At 38.1% G+C, this 25,011-nt stretch overlaps 1 protein-coding gene across 17 annotated transcripts in view; it reads left to right on the forward strand.

Moving 5' to 3' along the window:
- YEATS2 (YEATS domain containing 2) overlaps window positions 1-25,011 on the forward strand; it is a 108,309-nt gene that overhangs the window by 22,658 nt on the left and 60,640 nt on the right. For 12 of the 17 annotated variants that reach the window (XM_021069912.1, XM_021069914.1, XM_003132559.6 and 9 more), the window contains exons 3-7: window positions 2,215-2,312; window positions 2,800-2,892; window positions 7,731-7,976; window positions 10,027-10,142; window positions 21,924-22,085. In XM_021069912.1, coding sequence (XP_020925571.1) covers window positions 2,215-2,312; window positions 2,800-2,892; window positions 7,731-7,976; window positions 10,027-10,142; window positions 21,924-22,085 — 715 coding nt within the window. The remainder of the gene's footprint in view (window positions 1-2,214; window positions 2,313-2,799; window positions 2,893-7,730; window positions 7,977-10,026; window positions 10,143-21,923; window positions 22,086-25,011) is intronic. The other 5 variants (XM_021069919.1, XM_021069920.1, XM_021069923.1 and 2 more) reach the window with 1 other exon arrangement.

Here is a 25,011-nt window from a genome sequence, read left to right on the forward strand (position 1 = left end):
TATGTTGTTGGATTCGGTTGGCTAAGATTTTGTTGAGAATTTTTGCATCTATATTCATCAATGATATTGGGCGATAGTTTTCTTTTTTGGTGGTATCTCTATCTGGTTTTGGAATGAGGGTGATGGTGACCTCATAGAATGTCTTTGGGAGTCTCTGCCTTTTAGCCTCTCCCAAGATTATCTGCTGGTTTCTATATACAAGGTTTATATATACAAGGATATTTACAGTAATGCTAAGGGAAACATTCTTTTCCTTGAATAAGAAAAATATTAGTCATTTGCTTCAGTGTAGGCATGGCCACAAGAATGCTTATACTGGCACTAGTTTTTTTTTTTTTTTTTTTTTTTTTTCTTTTTTTGGTCGCAGCTGTGGCAAATAGGAGTTCCTAGGCTAGGGGTCGAATTGGACCTGCAGCTCACGCCTATACCACAGCCACAGCAGTGCTGAATCCAAGTCACATCTGTGACCTGTGCCGCAGCTTGGAGCAATATCGTGGATCCCTAACCCACTGATCGAGGCCAAGGATCAAACCTGCATCCTTGTGGATGCTTTGTTGGGTTCTTAATCCACAGAGTCAAAGCAGGAACTCCCGTCCAGCACTAGTTTTGAATTGCCAGTCAGATGGCGTATTTTATGGCAAGAAAATGACATGGGTGATCAATGGGCCCAAGTTTCCTCTGCAGTGAATTTTTCATACACTCCAAAGAATGGGTGGTGATTTTTTTCATATTGAAAACACAGGATCATTATGTAAAATCCCAGGTTTTTCAAGTATTCTCTTGACTTTTTATTCTCTTGTAATCAAGCTACATTTCATATTCTGATATTTTTAACTCTTTGAGTTACATATTACTCTGAATAGTCATCATCTGATTTGAATCACTTTCATAAGCATTTTCTTTCTTTTGAATTCTTTCTTTGTTCATTCCTTCAGGTAGTTGTGATCAGAAACTGCTAAATTGCTCGCTAGCTCCTTCTGTACAGAAGGAAGCTTCTTGCCCTTTTATGAACTGTTCTTGTGTCACAGACTACCCCTCCCTCTAGCTGACTCTTTACTTGCTTTTTTCTTAGGGTTATGGTTTTCAGAAGTCACCACATTTTTCTCTCAGAATCTTCATGGGTTTCTTTTTTCTTTTTTTCTTTTTTTTGGTTATTTTATTATGATATGATTTTAAACAGAAAAATTGCAAGGAGTACCTCTATGTCTTTTATCCAGATTAATTCACCAGTTGTTTTACATTTTGCCTCATTTGGTTTATCACTCTTCTCCACCCCCCAAGCCCATATACTTACACTGTACAAACGCATGTATGCACACAGATATATATGCATATCATTTTTTCCAAATTTTCAGAAGATAAATTGGACACCTGTAAGTACCTGTGTATTTCCTAAGGACAAATTGCTTATGTAATCACAGTACAATTATCGGAAGCAGAAAAAATTTTTTTTTTTTTTTTTTTTTGTCTTTTTAGCTATTTCTTGGGCCGCTCCCACGGCATATGCAGGTTCCCAGGCTAGGGGTCTAGTCGGAGCTGTAGCCACCGGCCTACACCAGAGCCACAGCAACATGGGATCCGAGCTGCGACTGCAACCTACACCACAGTTCACGGCAATGCCGGATCGTTAACCCACTGAGCAAGGGCAGGGACCAAACCCGCAACCTCATGGTTCCTAGTTGGATTCGTTAACCACTGCACCACGATGGGAACTCCGGAAGCAGAAAATTTTAACATTTATACATTACATTATCTAATCTGCAGTCCATATTCAAGTTTTACCAATGTCTCAGTATTTTATAACTGTATCCCCCTCTCCAGGATTACACAGTGCATTTAGTTGTCATCTCTTTAGTTTCTTTTAATCACCTCAACTTTTCTTTGTCTTCTCGACTTTAATATTTGAATAGTTCAGGCTAGTTATTTTGTAGAATGTCCTTCAATTAGTTTCATCTGATGTATGTTGTGTATGGCATTTTTAGCAGGAATGCCACAGAGTCTTGAACTCTTGCCATTGCATCATAGCAGAAAACTCTTGAGGTCAGTTTGTCCGAGTATTAGTGATGTTAACTTTTCATCATTGGTTCAAGTGATGACCACTAGGTTTCTCCACTTCAGAGCTATAATTCCAGGGTTTCTTTTGTTGCTCGCTGACTTAAATCAAGACAGTGACTGTTTAATTAGACCTTGGATTATTGTATGTTCTTTGTGTAGCTCGAGATGCTGCTGTGCAGAAGATTGAGACTATTATCAAGGAACAGTTTGCACTTGAAATGAAGAATAAGGAACATGAAATTGAGGTCATTGACCAGGTATGATAATGATCAATTAAAAATAAATAAAGCTATTGAAAAAGATCTGTTGAGATAGAATTATTGTGTATTTTCCCCCTTTGCTGTTCTTTTAAAGGAGCTTTCTTGTTTTTGGGAAAAAAGACCTATGCTTTTTTCCCCTTTACATGAAATTATAGAAGATAAAGAAAAAAAAAAATCACTTTGACATTCCATCCCAAAAGATAATTCCTCTTTGCTCTTGTGCTCAGTATCTTTGTGGACAGTTCTCAATGAATATGCATATATACACATAAGTATGTATATCAGTATGTCTATATACTCTTGCAAACATCATATTTTGCCATCCTTTTAAATGTTTTGCCAGTCTGATAGGTGGAAAAATGGTTATATCTATCTTTCTTTGATTATTAGAGAATTAGAGCTTTTTGGGGTCTTTTGCATTTCTAATGAAATGTTTGTATATTCTGCCTTTTTGTTTAAAGTCATGAATTAACATTTATTTTAGCGACTGATTGAGGCAAGAAGGATGATGGATAAACTTCGTGCCTGCATTGTTGCAAACTACTATGCTTCTGCAGGGCTTCTGAAAGTTTCTGAGGTAAGTTTTCCTCATGAGCTTTCATGTCTGGCCACCTATATTGTTGTATGAAGGGCAGTTAGTGTTGTTGTGCAGTCCCTGCCTAGGAAACATTTCTTTTATAGACCTTTGGAATTCAAGAAGCCTAGCCTACTTTCCTGGAAAAATACATGAATTTATCATTGTGTTCAACCATAATCCTTTAATCTGGCTTCTCTACATCGTCAATAATCCTAAGGAACTTTTTTTTTCTGCTTAATTCTCCTCTAGTTGTTAATACTGTTGCTAGGCTTTGCAGATACAAAGATGAGTGTAACCCTATCTCAACTTGGCCTTATTCCTTTTCATTTGGTTATGGTTGGCTTTGGAGTAAATTATAGATAGATTGATTTTTCTCTGACCTTTTACTGCTAATGAATGACAATTTTTAGTTTCATTAGATTTACCCATTTCAAGAATCCTTGGGAGTTCCCGTTGTGGCTCAGTGGTTAACGAATCCGACTAGGAACCATGAGATTGCGGGTTTGATCCCTGGCCTTGCTCAGTGGGTTAAGGATCCGGCGTTGCCATGAGCTGTGGTGTAGGTTGCAGACATGGCTCGGATCCTGCATTGCTATGGCTGTGGCGTAGGCTGGTGGCTTACAGCTCCGATTTGACCCCTAGCCTGGGAACCTCCACATGCCACGGGAGTGGCCCTAGAAATGGAAAAAAAAAAAAAAAAAAAAAAAAATCCTCGCTTTTTCTTTCTCCTATTTTTTGTGAAAATTTTCAAAAATACAGAAAAGGTGAAATAAGTACTGTTAATGCATCACTTAGCTTCAACAATTTTACGTTTTACCATATTTGCTTTATTTAACTTATTTTTCTCAAAAACATTAAAAAGTAAATCCTGAGCATCATAATATTTCATCCTTAAATACTAAATCCTAAAGGACAGTCTTTTGTGTATCACTACTTAAGAGAATGATTCCCTAATATTGTCTGATAACCAATCCATAGTCAGATTTTTCCAGTTGTTCAGCAAAATACCTTTTAAAGATGTTTTTCTGAGGAACCAGTATCCAGTCAGGGTTTATGGTCTGACTATTTTGTTTCTCTGGCCTCAGTTTATCTAGAACAGTGCTGCCACTTCTCCCCACCTCTTCTGTGATATGACTTACTTGGAGAGTTCAGGCCATTTATCTTGTACAATGTCTACATTTTGGATTTTCCCCCTCCTTGGGTTATTCCTTCATTCCCTCTCTTTTCCTGTAAAATGAGAGTCAAGTCTAAAGGTTTGATTAGATTAAGATTAAATCTTTTTGGTGATAATCCTTTGTAGATGATGCTGTGTACTTCATATTGTATCACGTTAGGAGACATAATATCAGGCTATACCACTGTTAGTGATACTAAAATTTAGTCAGTTGGTTAATGTGGTTACCACGAGATTGCTCATTACAAAGGATGGGGCTAGGGTTCAACTGATGCAGTATTTCTCCTTGTTTGACATTCTGATAATTGGAGCATAAGTTTTGTTTGTTTTCTTAAGTTTTTTCCCATTAGAGTTAGATAATTCTCCTCTTAGATGGCACTGGCTCAGTGAGACTAATAAAAGGACTCGGGGAGCATGGTGTCTTACCACTTCGCATTACTCCCCATGATTTTTACAGATAAGAGGTGCCTGTCATGTAGGCTTTCTGTCATCCCATGGAGCTCTAGGGTATCTGGTGCTGGCTAAACTCTTATTGTTGTCTTACAGAAATCTGAAGCATTATTTGTGTTTAATCTTCCTTTTTTTTTAATGATCTGTTTTTACCAGAAATATGCTGTTTATTTTTTCTTTGAAAGTCTTAAATATGAAGTAAGTACATAGTATAAAGACAGAATATTTTAACATTTTGTGGTTCAAAACTCTAGATCTAGAGTGGGACAATGTTGCTCACTTGGTGGCTATTTAAATCTTTTTTTTTAAGTATAGTTGATTTGCAGTGTTTCTTTAATTTCTTTTGTACAGCAAAGTGACCCAGTCCTACACAGTTCCCTGTGTTGTACAGTAGAGCCCCATTGCCCATCCATTCCAGTATAACAATTTGCTTCCAAAAACCCCTAACTGCCCATCCATCCCTCTCCCTCCCCCGTCTCCCTTGGGAACCACAAGTCTGCTCTCCTTGGCCATGATCTGTTTCTCTTTTGTAGATAGGATCATCTGTGCCATCTTTTAGATTCCACAAATAAGTGGTATCACATAGTATTTGCCTTTTTCTTTCTGGCTTACTTAGTATGAGAATCTCTAGTTCCATCCTTGTTGCTGCAAGTGGCATTAGTTTATCTTTCTTATGTCTGAGTAGTATTTCATTGTGTGCATGTACCATTCATCTGTCAGTGGACATTTAGGTAGTTTCCATGTCTTGGCTATTGTGAATAGCACTGCAGTGAACATAGGGGTACATGTGTCTTTTTCAGTGAAAATTTTGTCTGGATAATATGCCCAGGAGAGGGATTGCTGGGTCCTATGGTAGTTCTATATTTAGTTTTCTGAGGTACTTCTATACTGTTTTCCATAGTCGTTGTACCAGTTTACATTCCCACCAACAGTGAAGGAGGGTACCCTTTTCTCCACACCCTCTCTAGCATTTATTTGTTGACTTGTTAATGATGACCATTCTGACTGGTGTGAGGTGGTACCTTATTGTAGTTTTGGTTTGCATTTCTCTAATAATTAGTGATGTTGAGCATTTTTTTATGTGTCTCTTGGCCATCTATTTGTCTTCTTTGGAGAATTGTCTGTTTAGGTCTTCTGCCCATCTTTTCAGTTGGCTTGTTTTTTTTTTGCTGCTGAGTTGTATGAATCGTTTGTGTATTTTGGATATTAGGCCCTTGTCTGTTGCATTGTTTGCAAATATTTTTTTCCCATTCTGTGTTTTTTTTTTTTCATTTTTTAATGGTTTCCTTTGCTGTGCAGAAGCTTTTGAGTTGATTTAATTAAGTCCCATTGGTTTATGTGTGTCCTTGTTGTCATTATTCTAGCAGGTGGATCACACAAGATGTTGCTGTGATTTATGTCAAAGAGCGTCTTATAGTTTTCAGAGTATTAATCTATTGTCTTTTTAGGTAGGTTCATTCCTAGGTATTTTATTCTTTTTGATGTGGTAATTTCTCTGATTTCTCTTTCTGGTCTTTCATTGTTAATATATAGAAATGCAGTGATTTCTGAGCATTAATTTTGGAACCTGCAACTTGGCGAAATTCATTGATGAGTTCAGTTTTCTGGTGCTATCCTTAGGATTTTCTTAGTATCATGTCATCTGCAGACAGTGATAGTTTTACTTCTTTTCCAATTTGGGCATTTAATCTTTGATGGTAGATAATTTTTTCCTCTACTGCAGTGGTTTCCATATTGCAGCTACATTTTAGAGCTTCCATAACAAATGATTACAAGATTGGTGGCTTAAAACAATGGGAATTTATTCTAGAGGCCTCTAGAATAAATCTTGTGATTCTGGAGGCTAATGGTCCAAAGTCAAGGTGTTGGCTGGGCAGTGCTCCCTCTGAAGACTACAGCAGAATTCTTCCTTGTCTTCTCCTAGCTTCTGGTGGTTGCTGACAATACTTGGCATTTCTTGGTTTGGAACTGCATCACTCCAGTTTCTGCCTTTAACTTCACATGGACTTTTCCCTCTGTTTCTCTGTTTCTTTCTGTATCCAAATTTCCCTCTCTTAAGAACACTAGATGTTGGAGTAAGTCCTACCCAAAGTCAGTGTGAAGTCATCTTAACTTGGTTACATCTGAAAAGACCCTATTTCCAAATAAAGTCATATTTACAGGTTTTGGGGGACCAAAAATTTTTGGAAGACACTGTTCATTGAAGGGCAGATTCTAATGTTATCTGTTATATGGCTTGCTATTGGATTAAAAAAGATGGACATCATGAGCTAGCAGCTGCATGATGTAGGACTGTAGCTACTCTGAAGAGCTGACTGTTCATTTAATGTCTTTTTTTTTTTTAAACATTAGCAGTAGTGAACTGTACTATTTGATGGTCTAGAAATGTGCTTACTGTATTCGGATTAGGATTTATTCAAGAATATTTAGGTATATTTTTGTCTATAATCTGCCATTTAATTATTTTTAGTTTGCTCTAACAAAATATACTTATAGCTCTAAAATATACTTTTATTACTGAACTACAGCACCTTTGTTGCTTTGGCTCTAAAACATTAGCCTCTGGCTCCCTTTTATTAACTAAAACAAGTACTTTAATAGCGCAAGTTCTAAAAGCTGGGCTCCCAAGGAATGTAACTATAGTGTGTTCTATTATAACAGAACACATTTCATTTTATATACAAGTAACAAGATATAGAAAAAAACCCTAGACTGGCTTCAGTGCCAGACTGAGGGCAAACTTTCTATGTCAGTGTAAATCATTTTAAAGCATTCTGTGCTACATTTTACTCCTACATGGGAGCCATTGTACCGTACACATTCTTTAAAAAACCTTTATATTTCTTACAGGAATGTTTTATCTATAGCAGTTGATGTGTTTATGTCAAGCAATATGAGATTTATTTTTTTTAAGCCAATTCTGACTTTCCATATGTTATCACATATTTATCTTTTCTTTTACCTTCTGAGGGCTTGCATTTTTAAGTTTTTTAGTGTTAGGACCTTTGAGTAATTATTTATCATTCTCTAGTTTTTGTTGTGTTGATTTGAACCACATTAGGGAGTCTGGACTTTGTTTTATGGGTATGGGGAGACTTGGAAGGATTTTTAAGCATGATCCCAAAATAAATAAGGAGTTTAGAAAGTATGAAACTTTGATCTGGTTTTGGTGGATGTGAGTACAAGTTTGTTTTGCCTACTTTCATTTTTGCAGGGATCAAAGACATGTGATACAATGGTTTTTAATCATCCTGCTATCAAGAAATTTTTGGAATCACCATCTAGGTCATCATCTCCTGCCAATCAGAGATCAGAAACACCATCAGCCAATCATTCAGAAAGTGATTCTTTATCTCAACACAATGACTTCTTATCTGACAAAGACACTAACAGCAATATGGACGTCGAAGAAAGACTCTCAAACAACACGGAGCAAAGACCAAGCCGAAATACTGGAAGGGTATATATATAGTTGGATGGAGGGGAGGGAGCCAGAGGAAAAGGGAACCAGTATTATGAAGTATGCACATATTATCTCATTTAATTTTTGTATGAACCTTAGGAAATAAGTTAATTATATCCCTTTAGGAGATGGGGAAACTGAGTCTCGATGGGGTTAAAGTTTTGTCCACAAGTATCAGAACTGAGAATTAAACCTATGTCTTTCTGATTTTAGACTTAAAGGCTCCTGTGCACTGCACACCTCCTAGATGGCATTCATGTAGATATGAAAGAAACCTTGAGGAGTTAGCAATGCTGTCATCTTTTTTATAATGTTTATTCTCTCAAGGGCAGTGACCCTTCAGTAGTTTTCTTTTTGAAACTTTATATTCTGAGATGCTTTAATAGCTGGACGAAATTTGATAAATCATAAGTAGAATTGAAAGATAGTTATTGCTCTTTGATCCTGTCAATTTGTTATTTGAGTCATTACCTCAAGATACTCAACTTCTCGGTATAATGCTTGGCTTTTAGCATCCTTTCTGGTTGAGACCAGTGGTTTTTCTCAACCGGATATCCTGTGATAGAGGACATTTCCAGGCTGTTTTTCGAATACTCAGACATCAAGGATTTATTTATTTTTTTTAATTAAAATTTTGTTTGTTTGTTTTTTTTTTTGGCCTTTTTCTAGGGCTGCTCTCATGGCATATGGAGGTTCCCAGGCTAGGGGTCAAATCGGAGCTGTAGCTGCCAGCCTACGCCACAGCACAGCAACACAGGATCCAAGCTGAGTCTGCGACCTCCACCACAGCTCACAGCAACAGTGGATCCTTAACTCACTGAGCAAGGCCAGGGATTGAACTCGAAACCTCATGGTTCCTATTCAGATTCGTTAACCACTGAGCCACAATGGGAACTCCGGATTCAATTTATTTTTGATAAAATTTAAAAATACTTTCTGGTTACAAGTTCATATATGTTCATTGTTGAAAATTTTAAACTACAGAAAAGTAAAAGATAATAGAAAAGTCATTCATAGTGCCGCAACCCAAAATCAGAACTCTTAATGTTTGGGTTTAGTTGTCTCCTTTTAGTATAATCTCTGGGGAGATAGTGCATGTGTTTTTATTTTTTTAATTAAAAGGAGTTTAGATCATGCTAGTCATAGGGCTTAGAAACCCACCGTCTTTTATGTAATATGAACACTCATGTTTATGTAACAAATATATAGTGTTTACTGTGTACCAGTTTCTAAGAACTGTATAAAACAATCCTCTTAGATACTATTATCATCCTTATTTTATAGATGAGGAAATTGAAATAGAAGTTAAGTAATTATACCCATGGTTACACATCTAGTAGATATAAGGGTCAAGGCTTATACACTGGCTATCTATCTCCATAGTGAAACTTAACCATTATGTTTACATTACTTATTGAAAAATGTGTAATAGTACAGCAGGTTGAGAAGAATAAATTCCGTTGACCCCTTTCCCCATTCCCATTTCCTGTAGGTAACCACTGTAGTAGTTTCTTCCATATCCTGTTTGTATATACAAAGCAGCTGTGTGTGATTATTAAACACACACACAGGGGATTACGGTGTACAAACTTCTATAAACTAATGTGAAAATTATAGTGGGGGAGTTCCGGTTGTGGCTTTGTGGTAACGAACTCGACTAGTATCCATGAGGACGTGGTTTCTATCCCGGCCCCTGCTCATTGGGTTAATGATCCGATGTTGCCACAAGCTGGCAGTATAGGTCGTAGACACTGCTTGGATCTGGCATTGCTGTTACTGTGGTGTAGGCCAGCAGCTGTAACTTTGATTCAACCCCTAGCCTGGGAACTTCCATATGCCACAGGTGCGGTTCTAAAAAGAAAATGAAAAAAAAAGAAGTAATAAAATTATAGTAAAATTATTCTTTCATGCTCTCAGAGGGGCAACAAAGCCAGAGAATTTTGCAATTATTGAGTTATTCCATTCATACTTTGTTTGATTTTCTGGTTTCTGCTTACTGAAAATTGTCCAAATTGAAAATGAAAATTATGATTTTTTTTTTCCCCAGGATACATCTAGTATCACTGGTTCCCATAAAACAGAGCAACGGAATGCTGATCTTGCAGTAGATGAGACTTCACGACTTTTTGTAAAGAAAACAATAGTAGTGGGCAATGTGTCTAAGTGAGTATCCAGCTGAAATATCTCATTTTCAGTCATCTATTTATGGAAACATTCAGGCATACTCTTCTTATCATAGTATAACGGTAGGAATAAGCCTCAGGGATTCTTTTTCCCAAACTCTTAGTTTTAAAAGTAAATGAGGGAGTTCCCGTCGTGGCACAGTGGTTAACGAATCCGACTAGGAACCATGAGGTTGTGGGTTCGGTCCCTGCCCTTGCTCAGTGGGTTAACGATCTGGTGTTGCCGTGAGCTGTGGTGTAGGTTGCAGACGTGGCTCGGATCCCGCGTTGCTGTGGCTCTGGCATAGGCCGGCGGCTACAGCTCCGATTAAACCCCTAGCCTGGGAACCTCCATATGCCGCAGGAGCGGCCCAAGAAATAGCAACAACAACAACAAGAGACAAAAAAAAAAAAAACAAAAAAAAAAAGTAAATGAGGAGTTCCCGTCGTGGTGCAGTGGTTAACGAATCCGACTAGAAACCATGAGGTTGCGGGTTTGGTCCCTGCCCTTGCTCAGTGGGTTAATGATCCGGTGTTGCCGTGAGCTGTGGTGTAGGTTGCAGACGCGGCTCGGATCCCGTGTTGCTGTGGCTCTGGCCTAGGCCAGTGGCTACAGCTCCGATTCGACCCCTAGCCTGGGAACCTCCATATGCTGTGGGAGCGGCCCAAAGAAATAGCAAAAAAAAGACAAAAAAAAAAAAAAAAAAAGTAAATGAGTTCCCATCATGGCTCAGTGGTTAACGAATCTAACTAGGAACCATGAAGTTGTGGGTTCAATCCCAGTGGGTTAAGGATCTGGCGTTGCCATGGGCTGTCGTGTAGGTCGCAGATGCGCTTCGGATCCTGCGTTGCTGTGGCTCTGGTGTAGACCAGCAGCTACAGCTCCAATTAGACCCCTAGCCTGGGAACTTCCATGTGCCGTGGGTGCGGCCCCAGAAAAGACAAAAGATAAATAAATACATAAAAGTAATCAAAAGTCCATGGGTCTTCTAATCTTCGACATAGGATAAAATTGTGCCTGGTAGAAGACATGAACTTTTATGCAAATGGTGTGTTTCATCAAGCACGTAAGTATGGATGGATAAGTTTGGAGAAACTTTTGGGTTCTTCTACCTCGTTCTGTCCTTAGGAGCCTTTCCTAATTCCTAAAAATGTTTATTTGGTTGCCCAAATCAAATGTTTTAAATTTGTATCAAAGGTTGTAGAGCAGGTCTTGACAGAATTCCTTCAAGATAAAGGGCTATCTCTTTAACTGTGATCTCATGCTACCTTGTTGGAGCTTCGTCATTTTTGTGAAGTACCTAGAAATGGGTAAAGACATCATAAATCTTCAAACAGCATAAGAATGTTATTTTCTCATAAGGGCTTAGTTTCCCTCCTCATTAGGCCTATTTCCTTTATGCTCTCGTTATTTTTCTCATATTATATAGTTATTTCCTATTTTCATATGTTTTTTCCAAATCAGACTGAAATCTCTTTAGGGTATAAAGTATGTCTTGTTTGTTTTTGTGTCTTTCAGTAGTTGGTGTTCAGTAATGATGAAGTGATTTATTGATGAAAATTGTAGTTAGATTCGACTATTGAAAATAAAGGATTCAGGAGTTCCCATTGTGGCACAGTGGAAATGAAACCGACTGGTTTTCATGAGGATGCAGGTTTGATCCCTGGCCTCGCTCAGTGGGTTAAGGGTCTGGCATTGCGACGAGCTACAGTGTAGGTCACAGGCAAAGCTCAGATCCTAAGTTACTGTGGCTGTGGCATCGGCCGGCAGCTGCAGCTCCAGTTCAACCCCTAGACTGGGAACTTCTGTATGCCATGGGTACAGCCCTAAAAAGCAAAAAAAAAATAATAATAATAATAAAGGGTTCAGAATTACAGTGAATATCTGAGGAGGGAGAATCAGATGTGGAAGGAGTCTTCCAAGTCCCATTTAATGGACCACTGATAACAAGTGAGAGTATGATAAAAAATCACAGGAAGTTCCCATCATGGCTCAGCGGTTAACGAATCTAACTAGCATCCATGAGGACACAGGTTCAATCTCTGGCCTTGCTCAGTGGGTTAAGGATCCAGTGTTGCCGTGACCTGTGGTGTAGGTCACAGATGCGGCTTGGCTCCTGTGTTGCTGTGGCTGTGGCATAGGTGGCAGCTACAGCTCTGATTTGACCCCTAGCCTGGGAACCTCCATATGCCGCAGGTGCGACCCTAAAAAAACAAGACCAAAAATAACACACCTCAGGATAATGAAAACAAAGATTCTCAATGGTCTAGGTAATTGTATTTAAATAGAAGCATAAAATATGATTAAGGCAATTAGATTTCCATTTTATGGATAATTTTAGGGTTAGCATGCATTCAGCTGAGGGGACTAATGTGGTATTAGAATTGGGGGTCTTCTCTGTGGTACAAGACAGAGCAGCCCAGAAAAGATCAAAACTAGAAATTCAGTAGACCCACCAGGTCATGAGAAGACTGGGGAGAAATAGTCATTGACATTTTAAACAATTACATCTAATTTGTAGGTTTTGGGGTTTAAGACCAGCTAGAACTTAAAATACTGGTTAACTATGGATTTTAGGTAGAAAGGAGTGATTGGCATGAGAGTTACAAAGTCCTTGTTTGTTCTAGAAGAGAGTAAAAATATTGATTAGACTTAGAATGCTTGTTAGAGATTTACACTTTAAAAGTAGTAGAGGGTGAGGGGGATTGAATGAAGAAGAGGGGGAAAAAAAAACCAAACCCGATTCCAAAAGAAGATAAGCAGGGGTAGGAGGAGATGGAAGAGAAGAAAAGGAAAAAAAAAAAAAGACAAATAGTATAAAATAATTTAGTATAAAATAATTTAGTAGCAGTAAGTCTGAATGTATCAACAATCATAAAAATGTATATGGATTTAAGTATCTAGTTAAAAGAAATTGTTGTATTGAGATAGAATAACATCTTTATGCTAATACATTTGAAAATTTAGATGACAGAAAATTCCTAGAAAACTACAACTTAAAATGATTCAAAAAAGGAAAAACCTTAAATAGTTTAGAACTACTAGGTAAGCTTAGTTATTGATTTTTAAAACATTTTCTTTGTATAACCAAATTAAACCACAAGGCTTAGATTGCTTTAAAGGCTGAATGGGAGTTCCCGTCATAGCTCAGTAGAAGCAAATCCAGCTAGTATCCATGAGGATGCTGGTTCAATCCCTGGCCCCACTCAGTGGGTTAAGGATCCCCAATGTTGCCAAGAGCTGAGGTGTTGAATCTGGTGTTGCTGTGGCTGTAGGTGTAGGCCAACAGCTGTAACTCCATTTCCACCCCTAGCCTGGGGAATTTCCGTATGCCAAACCTGTGGCCCTAAAAAAAGTAAAAGTAAAAATAAATAAAGGTTGAATGAACAGCTAATTCTAATTGTATTCAAAATCTTCTGGAGAAAAAGAGACAAAACTTGTCATCTTATGTTGTGAAGGTAACGTAACTTTGTTCATAAAGCTAAGCAGGAAGTTAATAAAAGGAAAATTATGGGATATTGACACTCATGAATATAGATGCAAAAGCAAAACAAAATCATTAGCAAACTGAAGTCAGCAACTATAGAAATGATAATTTTTGATGACTAAGAAATACAAGTTTGGATTAACGATAGAAATTAATACTTTTAACGACATTAACATATTAAAGAGGATAAAACATGACACTTAAGAAGATGTAGTAACAGCATTTGACAAAATTCAGCATCTATTTGTGATAAATCCTGATGGCAGACTTGGAATTTATTTAACTGAGATAACAAATATCTGAGAAAACCTGCAGCAAATATCATACTCAGTGGTAAAACTATTAAAAAACACTTCCCTTTAGGATCAGGAATAAGATGAGATGCTTGGTATCACTACTATTAATGATTGTACTTGGAGATACTAATACAATCAGATTAAAAAAAATCTTAATAAGGATTAGAAAAGAAACAAAATATTATTATTAATAGGTGATATAATTGTCTACACAGAAAAATCTAAGACCGTTTTTTTTTGTCTTTTTAGGGCTGCACCCACAGCAAATGAGGTTCCCAAGTAGGCTTATGCCACAGCCGCAGCAATTCAAGATCTGAGCCACATTTCCAACTTGCACCACAGCTTACAGCAGTGGTGGATCCTTAACCCTCTGAGCAAAGCCAGAGATCGAACCCGAGTCCTCGTGGATACTAGTCGACTTCGTTAACCGCTGAGCCCTGACAGGAACTCCTAAAACAATTTTTGATAGTCTGAATTAGTAAGAGAGCTTGGCAAGGTTATCAAAATACAGTATCAGTACACAGAAGTCCATTGTTTCTGTATGACAGAGTTAGTAAACATTCTTTATTTTTATTTATTTGTTGATTGCATTTTTAGGGCCACACTCGTGGCATATGGAGGTTCCCAGGCTAGGGGTTGAATCAGAGCTACAGCTGAAGGCCTGCACCAGAGCCACAGCCACACAGGATCTGAGCTGCATCTGCAACCTGCACTACAGCCCACAGCAATGCCAAATCCTTAACCCACTGAGCAAGGCTGGGGATCAAACCCACAACCTCATGGTTACTTGTTGGATTCGTTTCCACTGAACCACAATGGGAACTCCAGTAAACATTTTTTAAAGGATACATTTACTATAGCAATACAAAAATACAACATAATAAAAGATATGCTGGCCTTTGATAAAAATGTATATAAATTTTATTGAAAGACATGAAACAAATAATTAGAGCAGTATACCATGTTCATGAATAGGAAAGCTCAAATATTATAATAAAAAAATCACTTCTCCCTAAGTTAATATTTAGATACTCTGATTAAAATCCCAACAGGGTTCATGAAATTCACAGGCTAGCTTTTATTTGGAGGAGCAAAGGATCAAGACTGGACAGGAATACTCCTGAAGAAAAACTAAGTTAGGCAGCTTGGCCCACAGCATTGCTAAGGATAACCATAGACATAGATGAATGTATAGGTCAGGATCCTGTTTTCCTACAGCGTGTAGTAAGGGGGCCTCATGAAGTAAAGATAGAGCCTCAAAAGGGATGGCTAAGGACTCTGGTTTTACTATGGTCAGGACTTAAGGGAATAGCTTGATTTGGCTTTGAAAGTGCAGGAGACCAGTTGCAACCTTCTTGGCAGCAGTTAGTAGGAAAAAAAAAAAGAGTTCAAAGTTTTAGCTCTTTGAAACTTGATTGAAATCATCCCTGGGATAGAGGTCCTGGGAATAAGAAATATGCCTGTCTATTTCTACCTCATTACTCAGGAAAAGCAAGGTTGATTTTTAAAAATTTTTTATTTTAGGAGTTCTCGTTGTGGCTTGGTGGAAAGGAATCCTACTGTGAAGCATGAGGTTGTGGGTTTGATCCCTGGTCTCGCCCAGTGGCTTAAGGATCCGGCATTGCCATGAGCTGTGGTGTAGGTCACAGATGCAGCTCAGATCTGGCGTTGCTGTGGCTGTCGTGTAGGCCAGCAGCTGTAGCTCCAATTTGACCCCTAGCCTGGGAACCTCCATATGCCGCGGGTGCAGCCCCCCCAAAAAATTTTATATTGTTTTTTTTTCTTTTTATGGCCACACCCTGGGGCATATGGAAGTTCCCAGGCCAGGGGTTGAATTGGAACTGCAACCGGAGCCTCTATCACAGCCATAGTAACACTGGATCCGAGGTGCATCTTATGGCAATGCTAGATCCTTAACCCACTGAGCCATGCCAGGGATCGAAACCACACACTCACAGAGACAGGTCCTTAACCTTAACCTTCTGAGCCACAAAAGGAACTTCAAAATTGATTTTTTTTTTTAATTGCATGGTGATAGAAAATAAAACAAACTATAAGTTCCCTCAAAAAAAAAGTTTAAAAGTGTTAACTGCAAAGATTCATTTTATTTGGTTAGGTGATTTAACTTAAATATTGCCTGAATTTTCCAGGTTTTTTAAATTGAAAATATTTTCAGCTTTATTGAGGTGTAATTGACAAGATAACATTGTTAAAATATTTAAAGTGTGCATTATGATTTGGTATATGTACACATTTCGAAAGGATTCCTCACATCAAACTAGTGAAAACATCCATCATCCCTTCACATTTAAAATCTAATCCGTTAGCAGATTTCAGTTATGCAATACAGGTTATCTGCTACATTTACCATGTTACACCTAGATTCTCAGACCTTATTCATCTGTAACCTTTTACCAAACTCTATTTCTCCCACTCTTCAGCCCCTGGCAACCATTTCTCTACTCTGCTTCTATGAGTTTAATTTTTTTTTTAGATCCCACATATAAGTGATACCAAGTATTATTTGTCTTTGTCTGGCTTGTTTCACTTAGCATAATGCCCTCAAGGCTCATCCATGTTGTCACCATTGGCAGCATTTCTTTTTTTTCTCATGGCTAAATAATATTCCCCAGGGGTTCCCACTGTGGCTCAGTGGGTTAAGGACCCAACCTTGTCTCTGTAAGGATTCGGGTTCCATCCCTGGCCTCACTCTGAGTTAAAGATCTAGCATTGCTGCAAGCTGCAGTATAAGTCAAAGATGCAGCTTGGATCCTGTGTGGATTGGCTGTGGCGTGGGCCCCAGTTGCAGCTCTGATTTGACCCCTACCCCAGATATGGCTGTGAAAAGAAAAATAACATTAGTATTCCCGTGTGTGTGTGTGTGTGTGTGTGTGTGTGTGTGTGTCATTATATCTTCATCCATTTCTTTAAAAATTCTTTTTACTTGAAGTATAATTGAGTTAACATTGTATTAGTTTCAATTATACTTCAATTAAATCATTTTTAGGAAGTTCCCATGTGATACATTGGGTTAAAGATCTGATGTTGCCGAATCTGTGGTGCAGGTTGCAACTGCAGACGGGTTTGATCCCTGGCCCAGGAACTTCCACATGCCATGGGTGTGGCCAAAAAAAAAAAAAAAACCACTTTTTTTTGTCTTTTTAAGGGCCTCATCCATGGCATGTGGAAGTTCCCAGTCTAGGGTTCGAATTGTAGCTGTAGCTCTTAGCTACAGCCACAGCAACACGAAATCTGAGCCAAGTCTGGGACCTACACCACAGCTCTCGGCAACACCAGATCATTAATCCACTGAGCGGGGTCAGGGATGGAACCCACATCCTCATGGATGCTAGTTGGGTTCGTTACCACTGAGCCACAAAGGCAACTCCTGCTTTTTTGTTTTGTTGATAGTTTCCATCGATGTGCAAAATCTTTTTAGTTTAATGCAGGCGCATTTGTTTATTTTGACTTTTGTTACTCTTGCCTAAGAAGACATATTCAAAAAGATACTGCTAAAACTGATGTCAAGAGCATACTGCCTATGTTTTCTCCAGGGAGGTTTATGATTTCAGGTCTCACATTTAAGTCTTTAATCCATTCTGAATTTATTTTTGTATGTGATATGAGAAACGTCCAATTTGATTCTTTTGCATGAAGCCGTCCAGTTTTCCCAACACCACTTATTGCAGAAGTTATTTTTTACCCATTGTATATTTTTGCCTCCTTTATTGTAGGTCAATTGACCAGTTAGTGTGGGTTTATTTCTGGGCTCTCTATTTTGTCCATCTGTATGTGTCTGCTTTTATGCCAGTACTATGCTGTTTTGCTTACTGTAGCTTTATAGTGTATATCCATTCATCTCTTGACAGACACTTAGGTTCCCCTGCCTTTGCTATTGTAAATAATGCTGTAGTGAACATGGTAGTGCAGGTATGTCTTTGATACCCTGTGTTCATTCTTTGCATATATACACAGAAACAGGGTAGTCTTAAATTTTTTGAGGAACCTCCATACTGTTTTCCATAGTGGCTACATTTACAGTCCCACCAACAGTACATAAGGGTTCCCTCTTCTACATGTTGTCATCAACACTTCTTATGTCTTACATTCTTTTGGGGTGGGGTGGGGAGGCGGGGGCTGCGCCTGTGGTATATGGAAGTTCCCAGGCCAGTAGTTGAATCTGTGCCACTGCTGTAACCTGAGCCGTAGCAGTGACAACAGTGGATCCTTCACCCACTGAGCTACCAGGGAGTTCATTTCATGTTTTTGGTGATAGGCATTCTAACAGGTGCAAGATGATAACTCATTGTGGTTTTGATTTGCACTTACTTGATGATTAGTGATGTTGAGCACATTTTCATGTACCTATTGACCATTTGTATGTCTTTCTTGGAAAAGTGTTTATTTATTTATTTATTATTTTTATTATGGCCACACCTGTGGTATATGGAAGTTCCCAGGGCAGGGATTGACTTCAGCCACAGTTGTGCTGTGGCAATGCCAGATTCTTTAACCGATTGTGCTGGCCCAAGGATTGAACCGCCCCCTGCAGTGACGCAAACCACTGCAGTCACATTTTTTTTTTTAAGACTGAACCTGCAGCATATGGAAGTTCCTGGGCAAGGAGTCCAATCAGAGCTGCAGCTGCTAGCCACAGCCACAGGAACACCAGATCTGAGCTGCAGCTGCCACATATGCTGCAGCTTGTGGCAACACCCGATCCTTAACTCACTGAGCGAGACCGGGGATCAAACTCATATCCTCATAGATACTGTGTCGGGTTCTTAACCCACTAGGCCATGAAGGTAACTCCTGCAGTTGGATTCTTAACCCACTGTGCCACAATGGAAACTAAGTGTTTACTTAGTTCCTCTGCCTATTTATTTATTTGTTTATTATTTATTTTTTTGTCTTTTTAGAGTTGCCCCCATAGCATATGGAGGTTCCCAGGCTAAGGGTCAAATCAGAGCTGTAGCTGCTGGTCTACACCACAGCCACAGCAATGCCAGATCTGAGCCACATCTGTGACCTACACCACAGCTCACAGCAACGCTGGATCCCTAACCCTCACTGAGTGAGGCCAGGGATCAAACCTGTGTCCTCATGTATGCTAGTCGGATTCGTTTCCAATGAGCCAAAGTGGGAATTCCTCCTCTGCCTATTTATAAATCAGTTGTGTGGTTTTGGGTTTGGTTTGTGTTTTGCTGTTATATGAGTTCTTCATATGTTTTGGATATTAACCCTTTATTAGATACATGATTTGCAAATATTTTTTCCTATTCCATAGGTTTCCTTTTAATTTTATTGATGGTTTCCTTTCTTGAGCAAAAACTTTTTAATTTGATATAGTTCCATTTGTTTACTTTTGCTTTTGTTGCCTCTGTTGTTGGTGTCAAATCCAAAAAGATCATTGCCAAGACCAATGTCAAGGAGCTTACTCTTTTCGTTTAGGACTTTTATGGTTTCAGGTATTAAATTTAACTTAATAATCCATTTTGAGTTGCTTTTGTGTATGATGTGGGTAGAGGTCCAGTTTCATTCTTTTTGAATTTGGCTTTTGAGTTTTCCCAGCATCACTGAAGTGACTATCTTTCCCCCATTGTATATCTTGTCTCCTTTGTTGTAAATTAATTGACCAGTAAGTATGGGTTTATTTCTGGGCTCTCTAGTCTGTTCCATTGATTTATGGCTCTGTTTTTATGCTAGTACAACACTGTAGCTTTGTGATATTCGAAATCAGGAAGTGTCATGCTTCCAGCTTTATTCTTCTTTCTTGGTATTGATGTGGCTATTCAGAATCTCTTGTGGTTCCGTACATATTTTAGGATGGTTTTTCTATGAAAATTGCCATTGGAATTTTGATAGGAATTACATTGAATCTAGATTGCTTTGGGTAGTATGAACATTTTAACTATTCTTCCAATTCATGAACATAGGATATCTGTTTATATGTGTCGTCTTCAGTTTTTTTCATAAAGTCTTATAATTTTCAGTATACAGGTGTTTTACATCTTTGATTAAATTTATTGCTAAGTATTTTGTTGTGTTTGATGCTGTTGTAAGTGAAATTATTGTCTTGATTTATTTTTCTGATAGTTTGTTGTTAGCATATAGAAATAATTGATTTTTTAATGTTGATTTTATACCCTGCAACTTTACTGAATTTGTTCATTAGTTCTAGCATTATTAGGGTGAAGTGTTGAGGTTTTTCTGTGTATGATATGTTGTGTGCAAATAGAGATGATTCACTTCTCCCTTTCCAGTTTGGATGCCTTTTATTTCTTTTCTTGTCTGATTGATCTGGCTAGGACTTCTTATACTATGTTGAATGAAAGTGATGACAGTAGACATTTTTGTCTTGCTCTTGATCATGGAGGCAAGAGCCCTCAGCTTTCCTCCATTGAGTATGATGTTGGTGGGCTTGTCATATGTGCCCATTATTATATTGAGGTATGCTTTCTCTATACCCAGTTTGTTGAGAGTTTTTAATCATGAATAGATACTGAATTTTGTCAGATGCTTTTTCTGTATCTACTGAGATGACCATAGATTTTTATCCTTCATTAATGTGGTGTGTTATGTTGATTGATTTGTGGGTGTCAAACTATCCTTGCATGCTTGGAATAAATTCCTCTTGATCATGTTGTATGACTTTTTAATGTACTGTTAAATTCTGTTTGCTAATGTTTTGTTGAAGAATTTTGCATCTACTTTTATCAAGGATATTCACTTGTAATTTTTTTTTCTTACACAATATTCTTATCTGGCTTTGTTATCAGGGTAATGTTGGCTTTGTAAAATGAGTTTGTTGAGTGTTCCCTTCTCTTCTGTTTTTTGGAAGAGATTGATTGGTATCAATTCTTTAAATGTTTGGTAGAATTCACCCTTTAAGCCATTTGATCCTGATATTTACTTTATTGATAGGTTTTTCTTTTCTTTTCTTTTCTTTTCTTTTCTTTTCTTTTCTTTTCTTTTCTTTTCTTTTCTTCCTTCCTTCCTGTCTGTCTGTCTGTCTGTCTTTTTAGGGCTACATCCACATCATATGGAAGTTCCCAGGCTAGGAGTCGAATCAGACCTGTAGCTGCTGGCCTGTGCCATAGCCACAGTGATGCGGGAGCCCAGCTGTGTCTGCAACTCACACCACAGCTCATGGCAATGCCAGATCCTTAATCCTCTAAGCAAGGCCAGGGATTGAACCCATGTCCTCATGAATACTAATCAGGTTCATTACTGCTGAGCCACGATGGGAACTCTGAGAGATTTTTATTTTCTGATTCAGTCTCCTTATTAGTAATTGTTCTGTTCAGATTTTCTGTTTCTTCACAATTCAGTCTGGGTAGGATGTATATTTCTAGGATTTATTCATTTCTTCTAAGTTGTCCATTGTGTTGGCACGTAATTGTTCATAGTCTCTTATGATCCTTTATATTTGTATGTTATTAGTTGTAATGTCTTCTCTTTCCTTTATAATTTTATTTATTTGAGTCCTCCCACTCACCTTTCTTGGTAAGTCTAGCTAAGGGTTTGTCTATCTTAGTTATCCTTTCAAAAAACTTAGATTCTTTTATCTTTTCTATTGTGCTTTTAATCTCTAATTTATTTCTGTTATGGTCTTTGTTATTTCCTTCCTTCTACTAACTTTGGGCTCTGTTTTTTTTTTCTGGTTCCTTGGAGTGTAAAGTTTGGTTGTTTATTTAAGATCTTTCTTTTTTCATGACGTAGGCATTTATCACTGTAAACTTCCTTCTTAGGACTATTTTTGCTGCATCGCTTAAGTTTTGGTATGCTGCAGTTCCATTTTCATTTGTCTCAGGTCTCTCTTGATTTCTTTCTTTACCTATTGGTTGGTAAGTGACATGATGTTTAATCTTCACATATATGTAAATTTTCCTGTTTTCTTTGTGTAAATTGATTTTTAATCTTGTTTTAAGTAGTAGTTAATTGGCTTGTTAGGAAAAAAAATGTCAAGGTTTTTTTTTTTTTTTTCCCCTACTCTAGGTATATACCTCCTGATAAGAGAGAAGAAAATGACCAGTCGACTCACAAGTGGATGGTATATGTCCGAGGGTCTCGCAGAGAACCCAGCATTAATCATTTTGTCAAGAAAGTTTGGTTCTTTCTTCATCCCAGCTATAAACCAAATGACCTTGTGGAAGTTAGGTGAGCACACTTGAGTTATTAAACCTAAGAAATACAGGTTTATTGAAGTGAAAGAAAAGTGATTTAACTTGCAGACACTCCCTCGTAATTCTTGAATTATTAATAATTTACTCAGCTTCAGCTTTTAGTCACAATATAATTTTAGCTGTGATTCCCCCTTATAGATTTCCATCTCACTGAACAGGCACTGTCCTCTCCTATAAGGTTGTTACCATATGAATTATGTTAACTGATTCTACTTGCCTCTGGAAATACCTTAACTTGTTTATATAGATAGAGATAAATATTAAAATGTTACTGTTTTTTGTTTGTTTTTTTGGGCCCGCCAAGCCTTCAGCATGTGAAAGTTCCCAGGCCAGGGACTGAACCTGCGCCACAGCAGCAATCCAGCCCACTGCAAAGATAATGCTGGATCCTTAACATGCTGCTCCAGGGGGAGCTCCCAAAATGTTACTGTTTCTATGATTACCAGAATATAATAGAATTAAATAAAGAATTCTAACATTACAGAAATATTTAATGTTGAAAGTTCCACATGATCTCACTCTTTTGCAGAAGTAACCCTTGATGATACTTTTCCTTTATTAACATAGTATAATTGTTGAGCTTTTTTTTGTTATTTTGTAGAGGTGGAATGATAATATATATACTGTTCTGAAAGTTGTTTCATTTAGGTGTATTCCTTACTTTTTCTTTTTTTTTGCTATTTTAGGGCCGTATCTGAGGCATATGGAGATTCCCACGCCAGGGGTCAGATTGGAGCTGTAGCTGCCTTGCTATGCAACAGCCACAAGAACAGGGGAGACGAGCTGCATCTGCAACCTACACCACAGCTCACAGCAAGGCCAGATGCTTAACCCACTGAGCAAGGCCAGAGATCGAACCACATTCCCATAGATCCTAGTTGGGTTTGTTAACCACTGAGCCACAAAGGGAACTCCATATTCTTTACATCTTTATGTGATGTTACGTATCACGTACACACTCATTATATAAATGTATTACAGAAGTGGTTGTGGTTTATTATCAGCGAAATCTCCTATATCCTCAACTCTCTTCAGAACATTCTCTCCATCCCTGACTCTTAAATAAAACATGGCTGTCTCCAAGGAACACCACTTCTGAGAAAACTTTCTAGTGGTAGCTGTTTTTCTCCCTTACAAACCATGTGCCATTGGGTCTAGTGGTGGGGCGCATGTCTTTCTTGCTCATATTCGTGGCTTTCAGACCTTTTCCCAAATTCCTTTCCCTAGAAAGCCCAACTCTTTTGAAGCATCATAAGGTTTGCTGCTTCTCCTTGCAGGCATATGCTGATTTCCCAGTCACTCCTTTTTTTGGGGGGCCATGCCCTCGGCATAAAGAGGTTCCCAGGCTAGGGGTCAAATCGGAGCTGTAGGACAGGCCTACACCACAGCCACAACAATGCCAGATCCAAGCTGCGTCTGCGACCTACACCACAGCTCACAGGAACACTGGATCCTCAACCCACTGAGTGAGGCCAGGGATCAAACTGCCTCCTCATGGCAACTAGTAAGATTTGTTTCTGAGCCACGAAGGGAACTCTGCTTCTCTCTTTCAAAAACAGTTTTAGCATTTAATGTATTGATTTTTCCCTCTGACAGTAATCTTGCTGTCATTCTAAGGACTTTGACCTGCATATATACAGTTCATCCAAAACCCTGGCCTCCCAGTTCATTGATTTGCTCACTTTAACAATGAGGTTGTAGTGGTGGTATACCATTGAATCTATGCTGAGTAAGGAGAGCAGATTATATAGTAGCAGTGATGGGTAGTGAAAATGAGTATGGGAAGAAATGGAAATCTGTGTGGGGTCAAATAATAAATAGCTGGACTAGGAATGAAGCTGGAAAGATGGGAGTCAGCCAGAAAGTGGAATACTTGGAAATGAGATTTTTTTTTTATAACTGGTACGGTACATTTATCTTTTTCATAGAGATAGTTATACATACATCAATTATCAGCTCATCCATCCTTTCCCTACATTTTTTTTATTTTCTAAAATCTTATTGAAGTGTAGTTGATTTACAACGTTGTGATAATTTCTCCTGTACAACAAAGTGATTCAGTTAACATATACACATCCATTCTTTTTCAGATTCTTCTCCTATATAGATTATCTTAGAATATTGGGTAGAGTTCCCTGTGCTGTACCTTTCCCTACATTTAACACACACTAAATTCCCACTTAAACATGAATCCTAGATATTGTTAATAATTTTGATTCTTGTACCAGTATTATACTATTGTAATTATTTTGCTTTATAGCATATTCTGATAGCTGGTAGCATATCTTCCCCTGATTATTACTATTCTACAATTTCTTTCTTGCCCATTCTTGAGTATATATGTTGTTCCAGATTACTTAGAATCTAAGTGTCAAGTTGTGGATTGAAATTGTATTGAATTAATGGTTAATTTTCACATTTTTTATGATACTGGATCTTTTGATCCTGTCTACCCAGGAGAATCAATCAGTATAGGAGTTTTCCAGTACAAACAAAAATTTTTTTCTTTTACTGTTTACAAAACTTCCTTTATTTTCTTGACATATTTCGCTGGCTAGAACCTCAGAAATTTGTATTCTCTTTTATTCTAATGGTAGAGTTTGATTGTTAGAGAATGAAGGAGCAGTTTCATTCTTAGACTCTCAAACATTTGTGTTGAAAAGACCTTGTTTGTGATTTTGTTTCAGTCTTTACCCAATTCACGAAATCTTTCAGAAGTGCCCAGTACAGCTTACCTACCTCATCTAGAATTCCTCTGGTGACCTAGACTTGTTTTCTTTGCCGTCTTCCTGTTGCCTGTCTTCTTCACTTACACACGTGCATGCACATATGCAAACGTACATGCACGTACACATGCACCATGGCGGTCTTTCTTAAGGTCTGCTGTTTATCCTTCAAGG

The sequence above is a fragment of the Sus scrofa genome, chromosome 13 (genome assembly GCF_000003025.6).
Source record: "Sus scrofa isolate TJ Tabasco breed Duroc chromosome 13, Sscrofa11.1, whole genome shotgun sequence".
Classification (NCBI taxonomy): domain Eukaryota; kingdom Metazoa; phylum Chordata; class Mammalia; order Artiodactyla; family Suidae; genus Sus; species Sus scrofa.